The sequence below is a fragment of the Osmerus mordax genome, chromosome 8 (assembly GCF_038355195.1).
Source record: "Osmerus mordax isolate fOsmMor3 chromosome 8, fOsmMor3.pri, whole genome shotgun sequence".
In the NCBI taxonomy this organism is placed as follows: Eukaryota; Metazoa; Chordata; class Actinopteri; order Osmeriformes; family Osmeridae; genus Osmerus; species Osmerus mordax.
In genome coordinates this window covers 16,746,881-16,771,467 of record NC_090057.1, presented here as the reverse complement: position 1 = coordinate 16,771,467, position 24,587 = coordinate 16,746,881, and the positions used below count along the sequence as shown (strand labels likewise).

The window sequence follows — 24,587 nt, the reverse complement described above, 5'->3', positions numbered from 1 at the left end:
AACATAAACACGTGATTAATTTGTGCTTTCAAATAACACTAAATGGATTATGATAGTATTACAAATTGTATTAAGGGCATTGGTTGCATTTCCTTTCATTTTTGATGATTGAATGACACTATTTTACAAATTTCCACAGATAGAGGTTGGAAAATCCTTACGAACATATCTTCAATGTATAGGATAACCTTTGACTTTGTCAACAATGTTTAGACTTTCTCAACAAAGAAAGTAAAAAGTGAGGAATTTGCTCGCATGAATGCATGCACAAAATACGAAATGAACCCCCACACTATAAGGAAAGAGAAAAAGAGAGACGAACTCTATGAACCCTTTGAACTAAATTGACAGCAATGCAGGGTAAGGGCAAATTTCCTCTGGGAGCCTAGAGATGGGGGTTGGGTGAGGTTGCCTAGGGTGAAGCAATCCAATCTCTGTGTTCTACTGCTTTGCAGCCTTTCCCTAGCCTAATTTACACGCCATCAACAATCCATCGTGACTCGTTTCCTGGCTTGGTCATATAATAAAATATCATACATGCAATAATAGTGTGTCGTGTTATTAGCCTAGTCAGTCATTAATTAAGCATGCCATTATAGAACGCTATTTGGATCCATTCGCATCACAGCAGAAAAAGCTTTCTTAGGTTATACCGAGGCGATAACATCTGACACCAGTGGCCAACCCTGTGACCCAAACCGTAATGCTATGGTCATTGCTGCGAGGCATCTTCAAAAACAGAATTTGCGCGGGGGTTGAGCTGGGCTGGGCCGTGCTGGGCTGGGGGTAGGGGTAAGCTCATGAATTCCGGAGGGTGGACTCTTTGAGGTAGGGGGTGGGGGGGTGGGGGGGGTTGTTGATTCATTCCTCAAACGTGTTTTTCGTCTTCTTCACACACCCTCAGGACCCAGGGACATGCCTCAAATTATATTAAACTTAGATGATTTACTGCCATGTCATTGGTCTGTCAATGAGGATTTTGAGATCTAGATTGTTGTTTGTAGTCATCTGACCAGTGAAAAACGCTGGAAAGTTTTGCAATCCCCTTCCCCATCTGTTGAAAGCACTATAGGCTTTCGAGTTTTTTTTAAAGTTTTTTTATCCTGTATTGAACAGGTGAGAGGTTTAAGTGTTATGTTGTGTTCCATAATTGACAGTATGTTAGATAATTCCTTGACCATGCCCATGATACTGTAGCTGGGAATTTCTTTTAAGTAAATAGCACCATGCAGTTTTAAGTTGATCCAGGAGTTTGAAAGTCAAGGCTTCAAAATGTGTAAGATTTAATGAAGAGATAATATAGATATAGATATAATAATCCTTTATAAAACAGTAAATTAAATATTTCTTAATATATATAATAATACATGAAGCATATAGCCTATACATAGCCTACTGTGTATAATCCTAAATATTTACAAATATCTTACTGCAGGGTATTTGATCTGTTTTAAGTTTAGGACAATCAAGTTATTGTCCAACAACCACGTGACTGCTTTAGTGTTATTTCTAGCAAATACATGTATGTTGAGATTTTATTACAATGTTCCAGCATACAATAACGAACAGACTGAAACATGACTGACCATTTGAAATAACTGCTGGTCACAAGAACCTTGTTTAAGCAATGCACTGGTAGACTACTGGGACCTACTTGTCGGTTCCGAGTCCGTTTCGCTCGTTCCACTCCCCTCCCTGGATTCGTAGTGAAATTAGTAGCAAGAAAGCATGTAATTGACAAAGTCACGTGTTCAAAAAGGGCACGGGCAGAGGCACAGCTAGCGAGCGAGCGAATGAGAGAAGAAGAGGGAAAGAGAGAGATACAGCTATAGAAGTGGTTTGAGAGGAAGGAATTGAGGGAGACAGAGACATGACAAAATCTCAAAAGAGGGAAGGCACGCTGTACCATGCGAGCTAAATTTGTGACCGCTGGACTAGAGGATGTCGGATTAATGGTGACTATCACAACCCGTTTGCGCAGAGGAAGCTTTTCTATTGGAACTTTGGAACAGAGGGTCCGCGGGGAAACATGGCCGAAGGTTATTCTGCAATTATTTCAATTTTTGTGTCTCACTTTTTCATTTGATGCTATTGAAGGGGACTGCACTTCGCTAATGCTGTAGCCTTTACCTTATGTGTTATGCACCACCTCCGATTATTGCCTTCTTAATCGATGTCTTGGGGTATTGTTAGAGTTGTTTATCTATGATAGAGAGCGTTTTCAGCTCAACAAGGCAACCATGTGTACACCTGCACTCAGTACTGCACACTACGTTTGTATGTGGCCCCCAACATCTCTCAAAGTTAAACACGTTGTGAATGCATGTGCTGGGGCAAGAATTTCACCTTGCAGCCATCAGTGAAGGCAACAAATAACTTTACAGCGATTTGGGATGTATAGGCTACGAATCATTCAACCATGCGCCACTTAACGCTTGAGTGATCGCGAAAATCGTTTCGAATGAGAGTTATAACGACACTGAACGTCTCATATGGGCCAGTGGCGGGGTTTCCCCCCTTTTCACCAAAAGAGGCTCCATTAAAGATGTGTACAAACCATATGCGTCCTCAGGTTAATACTTACTCCCTCGTACGTCTATTAGATTATACTGTAACGTAACTTTCATTTGTCTTTTAGGAGGGGCGGGTAAAGGTGGCGGAGAAGACCCCGCCAAGTCAACCGAGCACGATGAGCGAACTCGGGTCCAGGTTCTGTCAGGAGCAGGCCACTGTAAATGGTTTAATGTTCGGATGGGGTTCGGATTTATATCAATGACCAGCAGTGAGGGAAGCCCCGTTGACCCACCCCTGGATGTGTTCGTTCATCAAGTAAGTTCATACAAAGTATTAAAACATCTGCTAATGAAGTTTAGCACATATTATCTCGCCTGAACCGTGGATTAAAAAAATAAGTTTTTGTTAAGAGTTTGGATATGTATTTTAGGAAGAATGATGGTTATTTTGATTCTGGGCATATTTAGAGTCTGCCCTTTCAGAAGGCGAATGTCACTTGAAACAACTAGACTACAAGTCAGTAGCAGTCAATTTCTTCACATAATGTTGTGGCAAGAATATTTGTAACAAGCAAAGATTATACTGCAATGGTTTACCACAAATCCTTTACTAAATTACGTCCTCCTAAACATACAGGGCTGAAAAATATGGGCTTCCTTAAAGCGACACGAACCCTCTTCACTCCCTTACTTCCCCTTGAACTATGGAGGGAGACATTCGTGGGCTATGACAGAGTTTGTAGTTTTCTTTTACCTCATGGACAAGAGAACATGTTGAAATCCTACCAACATGTCGGAAACCTTGTGGAAACACATCATAAATGTGTGGAATTATAAACGATATCTAAAAGTTTTAGCATTGAGACGAGAGATGACATATCATTGCTTGTTTCAGGTTAATGTTTACAAAAAGCACATAACACTAGTTTGACCACGTTTCAAGCCCCCGATGAAAGTAAATAGGCTAAGGATAGTTTGTGTATTACAGTATATTTATATAGATCTTAGGCATATTGTCTTAGTATAACGAGCATCTATGTACAACGGCCATTTTTTTGTTCATTTCAGCTCTCAATGGTGTAATTCTAATATAAATCTACAACAACAAAGCAACGTTTTTTCCTCGCGCGTTGAACCCTCTCTCTCTCTCTGCCGTTAAATCGTCCTTTTACGGTCCCATAAAGTTGCTTTAAAGACTCGAGAAGGAACGAAAGGGGATGAGGAGAGTCATTTTCACCATTTAATTTTCGCACCCGTTCAGTGTGGTGCTTTTATTGTGGACCCACGGGAAGTTATTTTAAACTAGAGGACATTATGGTTCAAATGTAGCACCCGACAGAAAGGCTTTGGAAAACATCTGTCGTGCATGAGTGAAATAGTTTGCACTGATGGAGTTGGTGCCCGATGCTGCTGTGCTAGACCAGCTACTGTTGGACATGATGTGCAGATGTCCAAAATGTTATGCATTGCTTCTTAATGCCTTATCCAATAATGTTCCAACTATGTTGTTATGAGTGAACATTTATACTTTATAATCTTGTGTTTTTTAGTTTTCCTTCACCTATTGACAAACTGTCACTGACATCAAATTGTGTTGATTGCAGAGACCCACAACACAACAAAACATATTATGCACTGAGTTGGGGTGATTGAGTAATAACGTAATTGTGTGCATGAGATGTGAATGTGTGTGTCCTTCATACAGTCCTGATCACAAAGGGGATTACTATGAAATACATGAAAACAAACACCTTGATAACTCTGCAAAACTCTGCAAAGACTAGCTTTGGTTGCTACTGAAATACTGGGAGTCCTAATGTTTTATTCCTAAATCTAAAGTCTACAAAGATGTCTTGTTGGTTAACTGTTAATCTGAGTATTAATCTAAATTCCTCAAGTCGGATTTTAGGAAAATGATTCTTGAGTCTTGCAGAACTTAAAACAAAACACTGGGCAATTTGTTATCAACATCTTGACGAGCAAATATATAGGTGTATATGCACATGTACATACCTTTATGGGATAATCTGGGGATTCATGTTATTGTCATGTTTATTCAATTACAGTAAAATGAAAAATGTCTAATCCCCTGATAAAAGATAATTTAATGTCCATTGACCCATGGATAGGCATTGATAATGAAAAATCAGTTCAAGAATGGTATTTGGATGGATTGAATCGATTTTGAATGTAACATTATATGGCTAAAGTTGTAGTTATAGTCCATATTCTATGAGTTGATAGCATTCCCTGTCCGTGTAGGAGCTGGATGCCATACTTGTTTTTCACTGCCAGGACACTTGCCTTGGTGACCTGAGAATGCTCTAGACACATGCATATATTGACATATTTCTCGGTGTAAGTAAGAATGTGTCCCATGAATAATGGTACCATTTGAAAATACTAAAAGGGCCAGTTCTGAGTGGTTTAAGTGAAGATAGTGAGAGTAAAAAGGAAACAGTGTGAGAGAGTGTGTATGTGCAGGGGGGTGAAAGTCAAAGAAAGGAGAAACATTTGGGGAAGTGTGTTGAGAAGGGGACAGGGTGGCTCAGAGAAACTGGACATATGAAGATTTGAGGACAGGAGTAGTGCTCCTAGGTTGTGAGGAAGTGGGAGGGGGAGAGGAAGAGGAGGAGTTGGAGTTGGTGAAGGGAAATGGGTAAGGAGATAGAGAATGACGAGAGATGGTCAAATCAGGGGAGAGGTAGAAGAGGAACAAATGGAAAGAGAAGGCATGAAGGAAGTAGCACAGGGAGAGAGAGAGGTGGACGAGGGGGAGGAGAAAGAAAGGAGTGAGGTAATGAGTACTTGTTCCGATCTTGACCACATTGAGCTCTTCCTGGGGGGCCCATGCGTCAGTGGGGCTCCTCCGATCTTTTCCTATCCGGAGTGGTGTGTGAGAATGAGAGAAAAAAACAGAGAGAGAGATGGAAAGTGGAAGAGAGAGAGAGTGTGAATTTATCCATCATCTACTACTGGGAACTTCCTATAGTGTTATGAAAATTATCATTAGACCACTGCACTTTGAGCACATGCAGCTTGAAGCCATGGCTGTTTGGTAAAGCACAGCATAGATGAAGCTAACGTATCTGGATTTCGCTTTAGCCAATCAACACTGGTCTAGGTAGCCATGACCTCTAAGTCCTATTGTACATGGTTAGTATCCCTGTGTGTGTGTCTAGTGAGTGTGCATGGGGTTGAGATGTGGGGGTTGCTCTCTCCTGAGGCAGTCTTTTAAAAGAGGAATTTTTCTATTTTTTCTCTCTCAAAAAGAGACATAAAAGGCCAGAGGGGTGGGTTTTCTCTGTCAGTTGATTATCAAGTCAAAACACTGCACCGTGTCCTCTGCTGTAGCTACTCCTTTAGTCTTAAAGAGTGTATTTGCTTGTGTGTGAAGGAGATTGAGTGTGTGTGTTTGTGCTTAGTTTCTTTTTTATAAAATGGCTACCAGGTCTTTAGTATTACATTTTTGGTTGTGTGTGCGTGCATGTGGACATACGTAAGTGTGTGTGTGCGTGTTTTTTTTTGCATAGCGAGGTTAAAGTGGGCCCCTAGTGAGATTAACCTCTGGTCCGTGTCACTGTTTGGCATGCAGGCCCCACCCCTCTCTGCCTCTAGATAGCCAGTATCAGGCTTTGTCTCTCCTGCAACACCACCCCCTCTCCCTCTCCACCACTACCAGCCCTTTCCACCCCACCCCTTTTTACTTCAACGCTTCAAAAAAATCAAAAACTAAAAAAGGAATACAGTCACGTGACTTCCTTCCGACGAGTCAGCCATATACGGCAGAACATGATTAGTAATTGGGTAGGTGGTGGACATGCAGGGTGGTGCTAAAAACCTAGTGCAGCCATTAACATGGACCACAAACATGCTGCAAAACAGCATATTCCTTTTTGGTGGGTGATCTGGGGTGGTGGTTTCTCCACACAAAATCTCTGGTTTGGTTTGCCTTTGTGTGTAATTATTTGATTATTTGTGTAATTCTTTTATTAAATAGTGCAAAAAAAGACGACAAGAAATTAGAGTAAATCCAAAGTTTTACTTTCGTTTTTGAAACGACACACAATGCTTTTTTTTTTGTCTCAAGGAATAATTTATGATTTATTAATCACTCAATTAATTAATATACAGTTGTAGTCTTGGAACTCCAGTCAGCCTAGTTATGAATTGAGAAGAAAATTCGTTTTTTTACATGTTTTCTTAAGATTGTTGATACTGTATCAATATATCAGATTTGACCATTTATGTTTGTTTTGAAACAAATGAAAAAATAAAAGTCAAACCTAGTGAGTTGATTTTAATCTCAATCCATCTGGCGGAGTTGAGACAGACTTTTTGTTGTTTAAAGACAGAATGACTCAATAATTACAGAATCATATTAAACGTGAAGGAAACCCCACTATTTAAACTGTTTATTTTTATTTTTAAGAATCATTAAACTTATTTTCTCAATTTGTTTTTATACTTACGTTTTACGTTGTTCAGGGTGAATAAATCCCCCAAACAGCTCAAATTATTCAGCATGAGCTTTTGAAGACATGGAATAAAGATCACTTGACACAACTGAGTCAGTCATGTATTATATTCAAATGACTACCCATAATTCATTTTAACAGGATCCATCCATCAATACTATTCATCCAGGAGAAGTTTTGATCTTTTCAAACCCACACTGAGTGTTTTTGAGACGTCTATGAACCACAAAACAAAAACAAGGTAACCGTGCCAAAACCCAGGCTTGCATTTAGCACCTTAAGTGACCTACACGTCCATTTTTGGAGCCTGTTCAGTTTCTTCATCGGAGTCCGTCACTACACCTTGCTTACATTTTCGCTTCCTCACTATACGCAAAGGAACGACACACATCATGTATCGGTTCGTGGTCATAATCAGGGGTGTTGCATGTTGTTAATTTGGGGCAGGGGAAACGTGAACGTTTTAAAGTGTTTGATGGGGGCTGGGCGGGGGTCATGGGTCAGGACCACTAATGAAAAGGTGTGGAGGAGAGCTGGGGTGTCAGCGCAAGCTATGAGGGCTTTGTTGGAGGTTAGCAATTTTCTTTCTCATTCTACTTTTCTTCCTTGTTCTCTTCTTCTTCTTTGGTTTATATGCATCCTGTTGGTGGGTCACGTCCATCTGGGGCAATCCAGGCCAGCTTTGTCCACTTAGTATTTCCTGTGTGTAAAAAGCTACTTAATGGCACTGCACCACATGGTGGACGACGCCACCCCCTCCTCTCTCTCTCCCCCTCCTCACACACACACACTCACACTGTATTTCCACTAGGCGGCTCTGGTCAGGCCGGCTTTAGTTTTTTCAGGCATCCCATAATGACCTACCACACAGCCTGCTGTCGCCATGGAGAGATTGGAGGAGAGTTCATCCCCCTCTCCCTCTCTTATTCCCATCCCCTCATGTTACACTTCCTATATTGATTGCTCTGGTTAGCGATGACGATGGCTAGCGTGATGAAAAGGAGAGCTATTTTGATCCCGGATGTAAGATTTGTATTGATCACTCTCTCCTTCCGACACTACCTCACACACACTCTCACACACTGACGCACGCATGCACACACACAAACATACACACACATACACAAACACACACACAGCCACACACACTTTTACACATGCAAATACACTGATACATAAATATTTACAAATGTACTGATACCCTCCTGATCTATTGGTGTGCTTGCTTGAATTGGCAGTAATTATTGGGCTGTGGATGTGTGTTGAGGGATGGGTGGGGGGGGGGGTTGGGGGGCTCTAAGGGTCCCCTTAAAGCGGATGGGGTGGGGTTGGTGGGGGTAATGCCACCCCTGACCCACAGATTTCTGCCGCTGACCTGCGGGGCTCTTGATCAAGTGGGGGTTTTGTTCTCGGGGGCTCCTCAGCCCAAGCGCTGATCAGGAGTTGCTCCTCCATTGGAGCTGAACAGAATGCGCTGGAGGCATTTCTACAGGCCTACCCCCACCCCCACCGGCCACCGTCCCCTCCCCTCCCCCCTTCTGTCTCTCTTCTCATCCAACCCAAGCCCCTAACCGTACACCCACCACCTCTGCAGCAGCCACTCCTCCATTTTGTTCTCCCTCTTCCTTTGCTCTTTCTCTACATCTCTGTTGCATCTCTCTCTCCCCTTGCTCTCTGTCTCTTGGCCATGCCCTCCCCTGACCTCTGTGTGTAAACTGAAACCAGACAGGACACCCGCCAGGTCACTCAAGAGGAGGGGACTCCCATTACAGGTTTTGATCCTCGAGATTCACACACGCACATGCATATTTATGTGTTTGCGTGAATGCAAGCTCTCTCGCTGTCTCAGATAAGCACACACACTCAAACGTTCAAATTTACACAAATGCACATACAAAGGAATGTTTGTTTCTCAGACCAATATGTATACAGTATTAAGGTGTCCTATGAACAAATGATAATTCCTCATTGTTCTAATGTATTTTTACAAAACAAATATACATCTTGCATTCATAAGCTAACCACTTATGATTACACTAGAAACAGACTGTCTTTTTAAAATATTCATAATGTAAATTTTTAGTAAACCCATGTTTACATATTTCTGGTGAACTAGAGGAGTTGTGTGGTTTCCTCACTATTGCAGTGTTTTGAGGGTTAGAGGGGGTTTGGGTGCCGAGCGAGCCAGTGAACTTTGACCTGGTGAGACAAGCTGCATTCATTGGTCGGTGACAGGAGAGGAAGAGGCTCATTGATTACTGCAGACCACTTGTCAATGGTTATTCACCAGCACTTAAAGGAGAGGATACATCTACGCATTTCTCGTCGTATAATACAAAAGATTCTATTAATTTCAAGTGCTTTTAAGTTTTACCTAGAAGTAGCTGCCGAGGTGGCCTACTTCTATCGAATCTATGTGAAACAGAGAATAGAAAATTAACTGTGGCCCTCCGATTTTGATTTATTGAATGATACCATTGGCTGGCTTGTCTCATACATTTTCGTTTAGTCATACAGACACTACCGTTCTTTTTATATGTTTTCTCTTATTTCACTCCCCAATCTCCTTCTGACATCCCCTGTTGTGAGTGAGTGCCCCTTTGAATGGAAGTGTGGAATCCTTGCTCTCCTTCACTCCCCATCACTAATCCTTTCCTTTTCCTCTCTCCCACATCTACCAAAACATCCAAAATGGCTTCCTTTTGCAAGCAACAGTAGTAAGCGCAAGTGACCTTACCACACAACCTATCTGCTGACCAGACAGAGAAGCAAAGAGAAAGTGGCACAAATACATGTGTAAATGGATGTAGTGGATGACTATAGGTGTGTACTCAACCTCTACACTAAGCATAAAAAAAATGTTGTTTAGCGTGTTAGCACAGTTTTTACTAGTCCTTATGGGAAGTACGTAATATTTATCAGTTAAGTTTTATCATAGACGTTTTATATATTTTTAAATTAATACTTTGTCACAAAGTCTAGTTAGGGGATTGTACCAGAGTGATGATTACAGTGGTTGATTTTGTTAATGTAGTGATTATAACTACCTCAATTAAACTGTTAAATTGATTATCTTCAGACCACAGATGAGATTAAGTTAAAAAGTTGGTCTTAAAGATAAAGATAAACATCTTAATTGGATTTACAAAAATAAGTGTATTCAAATGTTAAAGTATTGTATTTTTGTATTTATTTTTATAGTCACTTGAATTATATTGTGCAATGGAGTTGGAATATAATAATGAATGCTTTTCAGTTTAATTTACAGCCATTACTAAATGGTTTACTTTTTAACTTTTTTTAAACAAAAGTTACCTGATCTGGATAGATGCAAAAACTCCCTTAGCCATGCATTTGTTAAAAAAATATTTTTGCTGCAGACAGATTTAATAAATTCTGGACAATTAATAATTCGATTTTGAGGTGAGATTATACAGTACATTCTAAACTACTTAAAGTTGAATGGATTACAACAATTGACCAATAGTTAAGTTAAAAACATGAAAGGATGTTGAAATGACACAGCAAGTTAAAAGGGTTTGCCTTCCTTCAGTATCAGAGTAAATTTCTATTACTCTTATATATTTATATAGAATATACACATAACTATAAGTATTTATCGTGTTTAGTTGTTTATCTTATGAGCTGTTAACTTGCCAAGTTAAAAAGTTACAAAGTTGGATCACATTGGTAAGTTTATTAATAGATAATTACATTTGTATGTATATGTTAACAATCAGAAACATTGTTATGTCAGAGAGAGAAAGTAAAAAACTGTTTTTGTTTATTCCTAATTGCTTTTTCCTTTTTAATTGTACATTTAATTGTACATGTACAGCACAAGTTTGAAAAGATTTGACTAGTCAAGTTACATTTGTAGCTCATATAAACCTTTTTATTCATTTGTATTTTAGAATTTAACTTAAATTGAATATATATACTGTCTATTATGATTTATTTTATTTTATAACTCTTCCACCTTTAGTTTTGTTGCTCTTTTTTGTGTTTTATTCTGTCCCTCTTTTTATGTATGAATCATTTCACAGTACATTCTCACTTCTTATTTCCTTAACATCTCATAAGACATTTTGGTTCTCTTGTGAAGCAATACAGAGAGAGTTATTTATATGGCTGAGAACAGTATAGGTTTGCGCCAAGTTATATGTTCCTTGCGTGGGTGTGTATTTACTATGAGTTGGCCTCAGGACAATTAATAGAGGTCATCAATGCCAGCCATTCTGCACTGTGCAACAAGTGTATTATAAATCAAAACCAATGTGTGTAGGGTAGTGTATGTGTCGTCAAGCAATTAATCATTTAGATTAATTCATGACATTGAAAGTCGAATATTCATTTTTGGGGGAGGAGGAACTGACAGCATTGTGTGGAGGGTAACAGAGTATTCTTTCCTCTGTCTGCAGAAGGAAATGGTCTCTTAGCGATAACCAGATATGGGGAGGAAAGGATGCAACCTCCACTCAGATAAGCACCTCGCAGCTGTAACGCCACGACAGTTCGTTTTCAGATTGTTAATGTTATTTCCAGTTAGTGTGGCACAATTTTTCTTCCTTAGCACATAGTATTCTCTGTTCGTTTTTATTGTCGTAAATGAACACAAAAACATATTGAAACCTTTAAAGATTAGGTAATGGAATTCCTTCTGTGGTTGTGATTATTTGAAAAAAAATTGTATTTGTTCCTTAAAGGGGTGGACTTTTGTTTTGTCACTGACAGAGCAAGCTGGTCATGGAGGGCTTCCGCAGCCTGAAGGAGGGGGAGCAGGTGGAGTTCACCTTTAAGAAGTCCTCCAAGGGCCTGGAGTCCCTGCGGGTAACAGGTCCGGGTGGGGGACCCTGTGCTGGCAGCGAGAGGAGACCCAAAGGGAAGGCCCCACCCCTGAAACGCAAACCAAAGGGAGACCGGTGAGTATTTGATTTTGGCAAGATCCCAGCAATATCCCTTTGGACTCTCTACATAAGAGTCCAAAGATTAAAGTATGTCAAGATAAAGAATGTTATTGTTATGAGAAGATATTGTTTCAGAATTTCATGAACATAATTATGTTGATTATGTATTCATAAACATAATAACATGGTTATTTTGACATTTTGATAGAATTTCAACCATTCAACTTGTGTGACAAGTCAAACCTTCATGGTGACAACATCTGAGAGAGTCGCATTACTAAGGTTGTAAAGGAGTGCATATCTATTTTTTGGAATGTTACAAATGTTTTTTCTGTTCCTTTGTCAGGGCATTTCTCGGCGTGTTGAGATTATGGATTCAATCTATTTGGTCTATCCGAGTACATGCCTGTTGCCATGGTTATGCTGCTCCATGATAAGACGTTGAATAGGGTACTTTGGCTGCTATTTAAAGTCAATTTGCCAGCCTCTACATTAGAGGTGACTGCATTAAGAGTTCAAAACCAATTCATGTGCATTTCAATGCACTCAGCAACCCCCAAGCATTCAATCAAAATAAATTAAATTCACAAAGGGGATGTTTCCCAATATCTTCCAAATGTGACATGTATAACACTGTAGGATGCCCATGTATGAATTAACATGAACCTGCTCCTATAAGGTTATGTTCTCTTGCTTGCACAACTCAAATGACTGGTCTTTGCCTGTGTATAACATCACCTGCTGAGGTAGAAAACAGATATACAGTATATGGTGCCTTTCGTAGGTGGGTACTTGAACATGATGGTTACCTTATATTACTATTTCTAAGGCTCGGAATCGCTTATGCAATTCCCTTCATGAGCTGCAAGGGTAGAGACAGTAGGTGTTTGGCTAACCCTCCCCCTAGCTAAAGGATCCTTTGTCTCAAGGTGAGAAAATAAATCTTTTCTTTACCAAATGGGAAACCCTATCTGCATAGAGGGTTCCCTGATTGCTTTACACCTCTGAATTATTCATTTTATTTGGGATAATTGCCCCTGTGGTTGCTGTACGTGAGTGTGTGCACAAGGCTATTTGAGATTGGCAGGTACTTGTGGCTTCATTTGTAAGCCGGTGTGGTGCAGAAAAGCTGCTGTCTCCCATGGCCGCTTCGCTACTCTGCCCCCTTCTGGTTCTACCTCCACATGGCCACATTAATTCGGTGTATGGTAGAATCCAGGATTGACAGAATGTCTGTAACCAACAGATGTCATCTCCATGGCAAAGGAGCGCTTTAGCTCTCAACTTAAACTAAAACACAGAATTAGATTTGATGGCAGATAAGCCTTATTTAAACACACTAATTGTTTTACGTTATTTCATACAATAGCTAAAATGGTAACTGTGTGACTGTGGTACTTATGGACACCAAGCTGCCTGATTCTGTCTTCAAAGAAACACATTTCAATTGTATAAATTATATGCAAGTTAAATACAAGTTCCCACAATTATCAAGTTATCAAGAGCCATATGCAACAGATCTTTGGTATGCATGTGGACTGTAGACTAATATGTAAGACACTTGTGCAAGCTTCTTCTTCAGAATTGATTAACTATCAAAAAGCAAGTCTAAAGCCATATACAATAAGAATGTCTGCTTAAAAAATGTGAACATAGATATCTTAATTTTTATTATTATTATTATGCCACTCACTAAACGAATCACTATCTAATCTAAAATCAGAGTATTTCCCAATATGCCATCAAGCTCATTTCAAATTGTCTGAATTTCACACAAAGTAACAAAATTGAATCAGAACAGTTGAACTGCACTTTCATATTTAAACCTGCCACAATATTTGGGTGTGCTTTGCCTTCGGCAAGGGCACAACCTTTGTTCTCTCACATATATATATATATATATATATTTTTTTTTTCCGCCCCCCTAAGGATCAGTCAATATTTGGACTACATACACAACGGTGGTGTCAAAAGGTTCGTCTTGTAAGCGATTGCGTTGGTTGTATTTTTATTTACGTTCCGTTGCATGGTTTAAGTAGAACTTGCGTTTTTGTGGTGAAAAGTGAAGCTAACGGTGGCTAATTTGCTAGCCACAGTCACTGACGTTACTAACGTCACTACGTCACTAACGTCACGAAAACACGCGTGACTACCTTTGGCAGAACATTCGTTTCGCATCTGTTAACTTGGGGGATAGCTAGGCTAACTATAGCTTTACTGCAAGGCAGCTGCAGAAACGCCACAAGCAAAGAGGCCAGGGTGATAACTATTTACTCATTTTACTTTGTGATGTGAAACACAATTATGAAATGTAATGTACAATATTAGCTGATATTATTAAGGAAGTAGGCCCACATCTACTTTCGGAAACGGTAGTCTACTATTTCACTGAAGCATTAGCATGACATTAGCCTCTGTTGCCCGGGCAACACATACCACAGTGGTCTATGATGCATCTGTTTTCAATCGTTAAAATAAACATTCCTCACAAATACATTTTCTTTGTAGGATTTACTATGACATTACATTACAAGTAAACGATTTGTTGGTGAAATTATCATTACCTGTGGTTTCAAACCAGTGTTGCTCATTGCAACACTGTAGGCTACGCGAGAAACACGACAAAAACATCTACACAGCTGTTTAGGAAGTCAAACGGCGACAGAACATGTTCGGCACTCCCCTTACTTAAATCAAAAGTCTTTCAATAGGTGAAACTATCTGACTACTAACCTGAACTTCATTGCCACAGCCTAAACTTTGTCAATCTGTTCATGAAAATAATTAATTTCAGCCTAAACCGTACAACGGAACGTTAAATCCAATTCAACCAACGCAATCGCTACCAAGACGAACACAGCAGTAGTCTAGTACTGTACCGTAGTAGTAGAATTTACCGGGGCAGCTTCTCCACACAGGGCTATATCGCATTTTGCGTTGTTACTGACAGTGATCGCTACCAGTGAGCTTTTTATGAATGAGCGATTTTCCACTAAATAAATGTCAAGCTTATTTACGTTTTGGGGGCCATATTTTCAGTTAGCAGATGGTACTGTTTGAATCGCGATTCCATCTTCTACTGCCGGGTAACGTCGTAGAATAATCTTCAAAGGGGGTTCTTTATTAATGAATGAATGCAATGAGTAGGCTAAATGCCTGAAAATATCATGAGAAGGGAAAAACTTAAAATGACGTTTAAGTCATAGAGATTAGGTCAATTTTTACACCGGTCTGACAAATGTATTCGTTTTGATTCAAAGATGAGGCTGCCTCTTGCAGGGGAAATGAGAAGACATCTATTTCATTCTACACTTCACTCGTATTTTCAGTTGTAAATGAGCAGCAAAAAAAAATGCTTTTAAATCTATGTAATCTTTATAAATAATAAGTATGCATTTTTATATAAAATATACAGAAATATCAGTTGTAAAAATGTCATTCAAAAACGGACCCCTGTGCAACCGACGCAAGCAAGCACACCCTACAATTTCCCCAGAAATTGTACCCTCTCTAGTTAGTTATGTCGCTTCAGTACCAATTTAAAGCCTTTAGGAACATCTCTAGATGTGAATGTTTCTTTATATGTATCTGAAATCAACAAATGTTTTATTACCATATTCTAACAGACGGTAAGTATCTGTAGTACTCTTCAAAGCAGGTGGCAAAAATGTGTGCTGCAAAACATTAGAGAATAAGCATTAATAAAGCTTTTTTTTTTTTTTTGCTGAACTTATGAAACGGTTACATATCTGCTAATTTGTTATGAAATGACAATGCTATACAGTATGCTTAGATCCCATACATCCACCAAAATGGAAGATTTTATATTTGTGTCATATAACTGTATTAACATTGTTAGATATTGAGTAAACTGCCTTCCCTACACTTTAAATTAGCATAAGTCAATAGTTTTTTTAACATTCGTCCAAAGTTTCACTCGCAACGTTCGAGAATCATAGTCAGCTGCAGATATTTATATTGTTACTTTTTGGCAAGCAACATTCTTCCACAGGCCTCCCTGTAACCATGCAGTAACCATGCAGTTCCTTGGGAGTCAGATGGCTGAGCGGTTAGGGAGTCAGGCTATTAATCAGAAGGTTGTTGGTTTGATTCCTGGCCGTGCCAAATTACGTTGTGTCCTTGGGCAAGGCACTTCACCCTACTTGCCTCGGGGGAATGTCCCTGTACTTACTGTAAGTCGCTCTGGATAAGAGCGTCTGCTAAATGACTAAAATGTAAAATGGTAACAAAAGGTCTGTTTAAACTCTTTATTGAACCTGACCTATTTGTCTCTCTGTCTCTGCAAAAGACACCAAGTTAATTAGCCATGTACAGATCTGTACACAAAAAGCACACGAAAGGATGAAGCCTGGGTCACTCATTTGAGATCCAGTCTGTTTTGGTAATGAAATTGGATGTGAATAGTGAATAAGATAAAGACGATGTACTCACATATCATTGCCTCTATTCATCACATATTTCCGAGCAATTAAGGGGGAATCGAAATGGACTTGAACCTGGGCTCTGTGCTTTTTTCTTTCTGGGTGTTTTGTTGATTCCTACATTGTGTGGGTGAGGAGAGCTTCCCAAGGTTGCTCCTCTTAGAACATGGAATTCTCATGCCATGAAACAGATGTCAATTGTTTAATGGCGTTCAGTGCCTGCTTCTTTATAATTATAAAACATTAACAGCAGCAGCCAAATGTCTTTCCCCTCAGAACTGGCATTGTCTTCAAAAATATAAAGCAATCGAATAAAATGTACAATTAGTTTGTTCCTTTATATTAGTTTAAATTAATGTGCTTTCCTGACTATAAGTTTAAGAAGAGTGGACAGGCTTTACAGTATTCATGTTACCAATATAACAATTTGTCCAGCGTCTGTAAGATTCATATAATGTTGTAGAAATGCATATTGCCTTATAATATGGACAGACCTCCCCCAGATGGAAACCTGTGTTATACTCCCATCTACTGGTGGAGGAAAGTAAAAGCTGAACTTTAATTGCAGCAGGTTGACCAAATACATCTTCTACATATTCACATGAAAATGATTAGTAACTAAGCTATAGCTATTACTCTCCCCTCTCATCCCTCCCTCTGTCTCTGTCTCTCACGTCTCTCTCTGTCTGCTACAGCTGTTATAACTGTGGAGGTCTGGACCACCACGCTAAGGAATGTGACCTGCCCCCCCAGCCAAAGAAATGCCACTACTGCCAGAGCATAACGCACATGGTGGCCCAGTGTCCACACAAGGCGCTGGTGCCCCCTGCAGGCTCTCAGGACCCCCACGCCTCTACCTCAGGGCCTCCCGGGACCTACCTCTACCTACCGGAGGAGGAAAAGCAGTCGGGCTCCTCCCCGCCAGAGAGTCCCTTGTCCTCCCCAGAGGAGCCTCAGACGCACAGAGACGCCCAGAAGTGGAGGAAACCCTGAACGTTCCAGTGACACGGGGGGAGGGGGGCGGGCAGCCGTGAGGCATCAGCTCCGCCCCTCCCTACCCCACCACCCTCCTCTGTCACCCCAAGAACCCCCCCGCCTCATCTACCTCACGCTTGTGAAAAAAAGGGGGGGAGGGTCTGTAATCTTTCGACCAGCGCAGCTATGGCAACGATCGTCGTCCTTGAGGGTACGGGCACGTGTGAATGTGTGTGACTGACTGTGTGTGCTGTCATCAGGTGCAGCTATGGCAACGATTGCTGGGTTACCGGCTCGTGGGTGTTACTGACTATGTAATGCATGTGTTTAAACAGTGCAGCTGTAGGTGGAAATGAGAAAAGACATGGCGTGTCAGTCTGGGTTGGATGACTGTTGGGTTGAATGAGATTTGATGTTTTTACCAGGACCCAGCAGTTGCTCATCCATAATGCTTTGTCTACAATCGTTCTGAATATAGGATTGTATTTCTTTTGTACTATACACCATTGACCTCAATACCAAATAATCATATTACATACTGATTTCTAAGAGTCTTTCAGGCATATTGTAGATATTGATAGAAATGTCACAAAGCGGAGATTTACAAAATCTTTCAGTCTATCAGAAAACTTTCACGTGGCTAGTTCCTTGGCCAGCCAACCGTGGTGAAGGGTTCGATTAAGGTCCTGCATGTCACTGACCCTGCTGGCAAAGCACAACTCACCTGCACCCAGCATCCTTTTGTCTTACTGAATATGAATTGCACCAACTGACTGTTGGTTTGAAGTGTGTGTGTGTTTGTGTATGTACGTGGGTGGATTTTTTTGTGAGAGAGAGAGAGAAAGAGAGAGCAAAAGAGAGAGAGAGAAGCTGAGGCTTTTTGTTCAGTGGTACTAACGTTGGACTAAATATTGCTGGTGTCAGAGGCAGGCAAGGTTGATAGATGCATGTGTGCATTCTTGCTTTTGTGTGTGTGGATTATTGTGCACGGAAGACAGTGACAGAGAGATTGTTCTTTTTGGATATGTAACAGTTAGGTGGAATTGAGAAACAGATCTAGGCTCTGAAATTAGGGCCCACTGTTGTCCACTTGATATTACCTACACATTTTCTATAATCATATATAGATATGCCTTAGATTTAAAAATATATATATATATATAAATACAAAAATAATAATGATAATATATATATATATATATATATATATATATATATATATATATCCCGCTGTGTATTAGATTAGTTCCAGCTAATCAGTTGAGGATAGTGTCACAGTTTCAGTCACAGTACAAGTCATTAATATATGTATAAGAATATAGGATACTATTGAAACACTATTAACTTTAAATCATGAATATATATGGTAACTAGTCATTCCTGACATAGTTGGAAGAAAGCCCTGTCTTCTGCATAGGATTCAATGTTGTTCGCTTCACCTCTCTTTGACCATGACATCACTTGTTTGGCTGTATGACATCCTTCATCTAGTTGTATGACATCACTCATTTAGCTCTATGACATCAATCATTATTACTCATTTATCTGTATAGTCACTCATCAACAAGTACAACATCACTCATTTAGCTGCATGACATCACTTGTAGGACACCTTCCGTTTGTCAATCTTTTAATATGAAGTAAATCAGTATATTTATCTTTTTTTTTACCTCACTCTCACTGTAAGTCAATTTGAATTTCCTCACATCTGCTTCCATTGTTTTAACACCAGTCCCTCACATTTGTTGAGTTATGTTCGCCTAAGTCTGATTTCTAACACCTTTCCCTGTATCTACCCGACATCCTGATCTGTACCTGACATTACTTTCCCTCTCATGCGGACCCCAGTATCTTCTCTTCTTTGTCCCAGCACCATCTGTTTAGGGAAAACATCCTTCTTTAACTGTGGCATCCTCTCCAAGGCCACCAAACACTGCTGCTTGTGTTTTTAAACAATCCACAGATTGACTGAGAAAGCAAGAGATAATGGAAGGAGGGAAAGGAAGAGAGGAGTGCTGCTTTTCAAATGACTTGAATCCTGGGCGGACACAGATGTCAGTGGCTCTTACTAATGACGTGACAACTCTTCTCTGACCATATTGAATGTGAAAAGAGCTTATCTGAAGTGATTCTTCACAAAGTTCAAGTCAGGTCACTTTGGAAGCGTTTCTTAAATGTGCTGACAAATCAATGATGATATCGAACTAGCTTCTGTGTGTTTTGTTTTTTTAAAGCTCTAAAATAAGTTGGTTGACAACCAGCTTTGATTGGTATACATTTCTATACCAAAGAGTTTGGTATAGAGCTTTATATTTGAAGGCATTTTAAAGTAGGACTAAAGTAGGAAGTATGGTGTTTCCTGGTCTCTTCGGGGTGTGTTGCTGAAAGTTGAACACTGAGGTTAACCCTTTTATAGCTTTTATAAATGTGAGTGCATGAAATACAACCTGACAATGTACCATAACAGAATAAAAAAAGATAAAAGAGAATGACCAAACACGACGAACACAGCCCTCAACTCAGCCCTCTTCTGGAAATGACATTTTTGTACAATGTATTTTTACATTTCTTTTTACCCACAATTCCTCTCAGGATGATGAACTGTTCTCAGGGAATTAACCAAAAAAAAATGTTTATTTCATTCTTTTGGGAATCATCTAGTGAGTGCTCAAGCAACTCTAAACAGTGGTGTTAAAGACTTGTGTTCTGTAACCTATTCATGTACTGACTGTAGTATCTACCTCCTGCGTTCTACATAGTTGTGCATTTCATTTTTTTTTGTATATAGATAACATTGTTTGATGGACTGTAATGTACTGAGGCTATGTATGCGGACGGCCCAAGTGTTGCCTCAGACTCCATGGTCTCACTTACAAGATTTTGAGTTCGTATTTTTTCTTCTTACGACAATACTCTTTTTTGTTTACAGCAAATGCCTACCTCATTTCCTCTGCACTCCTACACCCCCACCCCACCCATCCATGTAGTTGTTTTGTCACATGCCTCTGTTCACACTGCAGTCACATGGTATTTTCCACCAATCACATCACTGAAATGGCAAATCAGTTGTGATTCCAATCACAGCCTCATCCGAGGCTTTACCACGGTTTTGAAGTGATAGGGTTTTACACACATATCCAGGGTGTTTTCTGTCAGAAAGAGATATGAGAAAGTTTGTGTGTCTGCCTGCATGCACACACATATACACATTCATGTTTCAGCTTCTGAAGACATTGACTTTACCTCCATTTTTTTCTGGCTAGCTATAGACACTTGTATTGTACCATTTCTCATCACTCATTTCAACAATATGATTGTTTGATTGAACTGTTAAAAATGATCAAGTATTGTTACCATTTACTTTTTATTTTTTAACCACTTGATACGACAGGCATGAGGTCGACCTGAACAAGATTGTACTGTGTACGCACAAGTAGTGCCTATTTAAATGTTGTCTGTGTAGTTAGTTATCTTTTTTTCTTCCTTTGTTGGGCTTCTTGGTAATGGTCTCCCAGGAGTCTGCCATTATGACAACCTCAGATAATCAGAAGTTGTGGTGTTGTCGCTAGAAAATTTCCCGCCTTTTTGTGAACTACATTTGTAGTTTTGAGTGGCATTAATACTTAACACAAAATGAGTAGATTTTGGACCAATAGTGAGATTGCATAAAGATCCTTTGAAAATGTTCATGAATTTTTTAATTGAAACTAACTCATGAGATTACAAGATTGGTTTAGGCAAGATGGCTGCAGTTTGACAGTAAAAACTGAACTGAACTTTTTGTTTACGATGGGAATGAACAAAGTACCAGCTCACACAGTTAAGGATATTATCATTATTATTAGTTTTACATGTTCTTAAAAATCAACATAACTACTGATATATTAATTGTCTGTGTTCCTGTTCCACTCAGTATTCAGTGGTCCAGTATGGTTTTGTGTAGAACTAAAGACGGACAATCTTTGTGAATATTTGAAACAATTTCTCCCTTAAGGTGGCTATGTGATGAGGCTGTTTGGGAGAGAGGGGACAGGGAGACTCTTAAATGCTGCATTCAGGGTCAGGGTTGAGTAGATGTTTCCGATTTTTGTTACTTAGCTGTCATCAGATTATGTTTTGTTGCTCATATGGACCTACGTGTCAAACAGTTCACCATTTAAAACTGTAGCTGAACCATGTGGCCTTGAAGGCATCCCTTTCTTATCCTCACTAACCTAACCATCAAGGAGTAAAAACGTAATTCTTATGATGTGAACATGAAAGAACAGCAAAATATCACCATGTCCTTCCATGTGTAATACAGGATAGTTTAATAAATGATAAATGTACTGATACTTAATATGGAACCTACAGAGTTAGCTTTACTGTACACCCCTGTGGATGGTTTAGGAACTGTCGTTAAATGACTATTTTAATACCTCATAGTTATATTGGCTGCTCAGAGCTTTGAATGGAGATAACAATGTATTTTTGGGAATTTTAATTACTTCTTTTTTATACTCTTTTTTTTATCTTATCATATTTTATTCACAAAAACAGTGTGTACACAATGATAAAACCTCCTTCCTTTTTGCAAAGTTCCTTTCTGAGGGTATTCTTAAAAACCAAGGCTTAAAAGTCAAACTAAAGCTTCTAGAAAATTACACCCATTTTCATACAACTGCAGTTTGGTATTTGATTAAAAGAAAGATGTTTAACTTTAGCTTTGATCGTTTAACATTAACATAAACAACGTTTTGATCAGACATGTATTTTTGTTCACATGTATGTATTTTAAGTCCCTCTGCACCAAGGCTGGAGTTGTGTTCTTACGAGTAGGCAGTCAGCCTGTCCATCTCCGTCTGTAGGTGTAGTAGTAGGTGAAGAACCTAGCACTGATTGCTTTTTATTGGGAAAAAACAGACAAACAAAACAGTCTTGTATGTGCATATCACTAATTATTATATCCTTGATTTAAGTGTACTGCCTTCTGATTACTGTGGCTCTTGGGTTTTAATGTCTTAAATGTTTTACTTGATTGAAATTAAACCTATTATATTGGCATTAAACATAGTGTTGTCAAATGTTAATTATATTGCTTCCCCAGTGGACACCGATATTTAGAAATTATTTGTGGTTGAATGAATCTTTGTTTCTCACACACACACGTCTACACTTCCTTCTGTCCTTGTACGCTCCACTAGGGGACAACAGAGCACCGTTGCCCTGATTTGTGCGTTCTTGGGTCTGAGGGATACAGGCAAGCCATATTAATCAGCCAGACACATCAGTGACTCACCATAGACACTGGTGTTCGTTCATCCTGCTCTCTCTAGTCTCCCAGCATGTGGTCTGTGGCACTCTCACTGCACGGTAGAAAAAGCCTTGCTTTTAAAGAATATATTGTGCTTATTAAAGTTATGCATTGTGCTTATTAAAGTTATGAAACTTAGAAGTGTGCTCAGGCTTAAACATTGGGTCTCACACTGAGTGTGGGAAGCAGGCTGTTCTTTGTGTCTCTATCTTTTCATTTTCAGAAACAACCTTGAATCTGGGTGGAGATGGCACCCGAGCAGGTGGGACGCGTAGGCAAGAACAACTCCCTGATGCACGAGAGAACAAGCTCAACCCTCTTTTCATCTTTCTGTTTTAATTGCACTGGATATTATATGCTGGGGCAGGGAAAGATAGCCAGTTGGACTTCGTGAACCAGCCCAAACTCTGTTGCGGGTAGGAAAACGTAGACAACCCCAGAGCTCTGTACTTGTTGATTTCCAACTGCTGCATTAAAGCTGATATTATCGGACCTCTGCGACTCCAGACCACTCTTTCTAGAACACAGATTTGTGTCATAGAATACCATCATTACTTATTGGAATAGACACATAGAAAAATGAATCCTTCAAATGGTGACCCCGACGCTGAAAAGAGGGAGTCCAGAGGGTTCCGGCCCGACCGACAGATCAGGAGAAAGACCCATACACCGGTACGAGGAGGCAGACGTAATCGTCAGAGGCGCCTCAACATTAAAAAAAGGTAAGCAGACACCTGTTAATTCAAAGTACTGCTATTCGGAACTGAGAACCAAATTTAGACGATTACTATGTTTCATCGTACCTAGTCAAACCAACAGTGGTGGGAAATCAACCGTTTTTGTGTTTTGTCCTTGTCCAAGGGGAGGTTAGAGTCCTCTCCAGGGGTTAGAGTCCCTAAATTCGTTGTCTTGTCCAAGGGGAGGTTAGAGTCCTCTCCAGGGGTTAGAGTCCCTAAACTCGTTGTCTTGTCCAAGGGGAGGTTAGAGTCCTCTCCAGGGGTTAGAGTCCCTAAATTCGTTGTCTTGTCCAAGGGGAGGTTAGAGTCCTCTCCAGGGGTTAGAGTCCCTAAATTCGTTGTCCTTGTCCAAGGGGAGGTTAGAGTCCTCTCCAGGGGTTAGAGTCCCTAAACTCGTTGTCCTTGTCCAAGGGGAGGTTAGAGTCCTCTCCAGGGGTTAGAGTCCCTAAACTCGTTGTCCTTGTCCAAGGGGAGGTTAGAGTCCTCTCCAGGGGTTAGAGTCCCTAAATTCGTTGTCTTGTCCAAGGGGAGGTTAGAGTCCTCTCCAGGGGTTAGAGTCCCTAAACTCGTTGTCTTGTCCAAGGGGAGGTTAGAGTCCTCTCCAGGGGTTAGTGTCCCTAAACTCGTTGTCCTTGTCCAAGGGGAGGTTAGAGTCCTCTCCAGGGGTTAGAGTCCCTAAATTCGTTGTCCTTGTCCAAGGGGAGGTTAGAGTCCTCTCCAGGGGTTAGAGTCCCTAAACTCGTTGTCCTTGTCCAAGGGGAGGTTAGAGTCCTCTCCAGGGGTTAGAGTCCCTAAACTCGTTGTCCTTGTCCAAGGGGAGGTTAGAGTCCTCTCCAGGGGTTAGAGTCCCTAAACTCGTTGTCTTTGTCCAAGGGGAGGTTAGAGTCCTCTCCAGGGGTTAGAGTCCCTAAACTCGTTGTCTTTGTCCAAGGGGAGGTTAGAGTCCTCTCCAGGGGTTAGAGTCCCTAAACTCGTTGTCTTGTCCAAGGGGAGGTTAGAGTCCTCTCCAGGGGTTAGAGTCCCTAAACTTGTTGTCTTTGTCCAAGGGGAGGTTAGAGTCCTCTCCAGGGGTTAGAGTGCCTAAACTCGTTGTCTTTGTCCAAGGGGAGGTTAGAGTCCTCTCCAGGGGTTAGAGTCCCTAAACTCGTTGTCTTGTCCAAGGGGAGGTTAGAGTCCTCTCCAGGGGTTAGAGTCCCTAAACTCGTTGTCTTTGTCCAGAGGGAGGTTAGAGTCCTCTCCAAG

General features: G+C 40.3%; 1 protein-coding gene across 1 annotated transcript; it reads left to right on the top strand.

Moving 5' to 3' along the window:
- Nucleotides 1-2,029: 2,029 nt before the first annotated feature.
- Nucleotides 2,030-17,333, top strand: lin28b (lin-28 homolog B (C. elegans)). The gene is made up of 4 exons (XM_067242218.1): nt 2,030-2,039; nt 2,639-2,829; nt 11,726-11,913; nt 17,036-17,333. Exons 1-4 carry the CDS (start codon nt 2,030-2,032, stop codon nt 17,331-17,333), a joined length of 687 nt encoding a protein of 228 aa, XP_067098319.1.
- The last annotated feature ends 7,254 nt before the right edge of the window (nt 17,334-24,587 follow it).

Coding starts and splice junctions, on each gene's coding strand:
- lin28b (XM_067242218.1), top strand. Junction 2,830..11,725: donor TGGATGTGTTCGTTCATCAA/GTAAGTTCATAC, acceptor TGTCACTGACAG/AGCAAGCTGGTCATGGAGGG. Junction 11,914..17,035: donor CGCAAACCAAAGGGAGACCG/GTGAGTATTTGA, acceptor TGTCTGCTACAG/CTGTTATAACTGTGGAGGTC.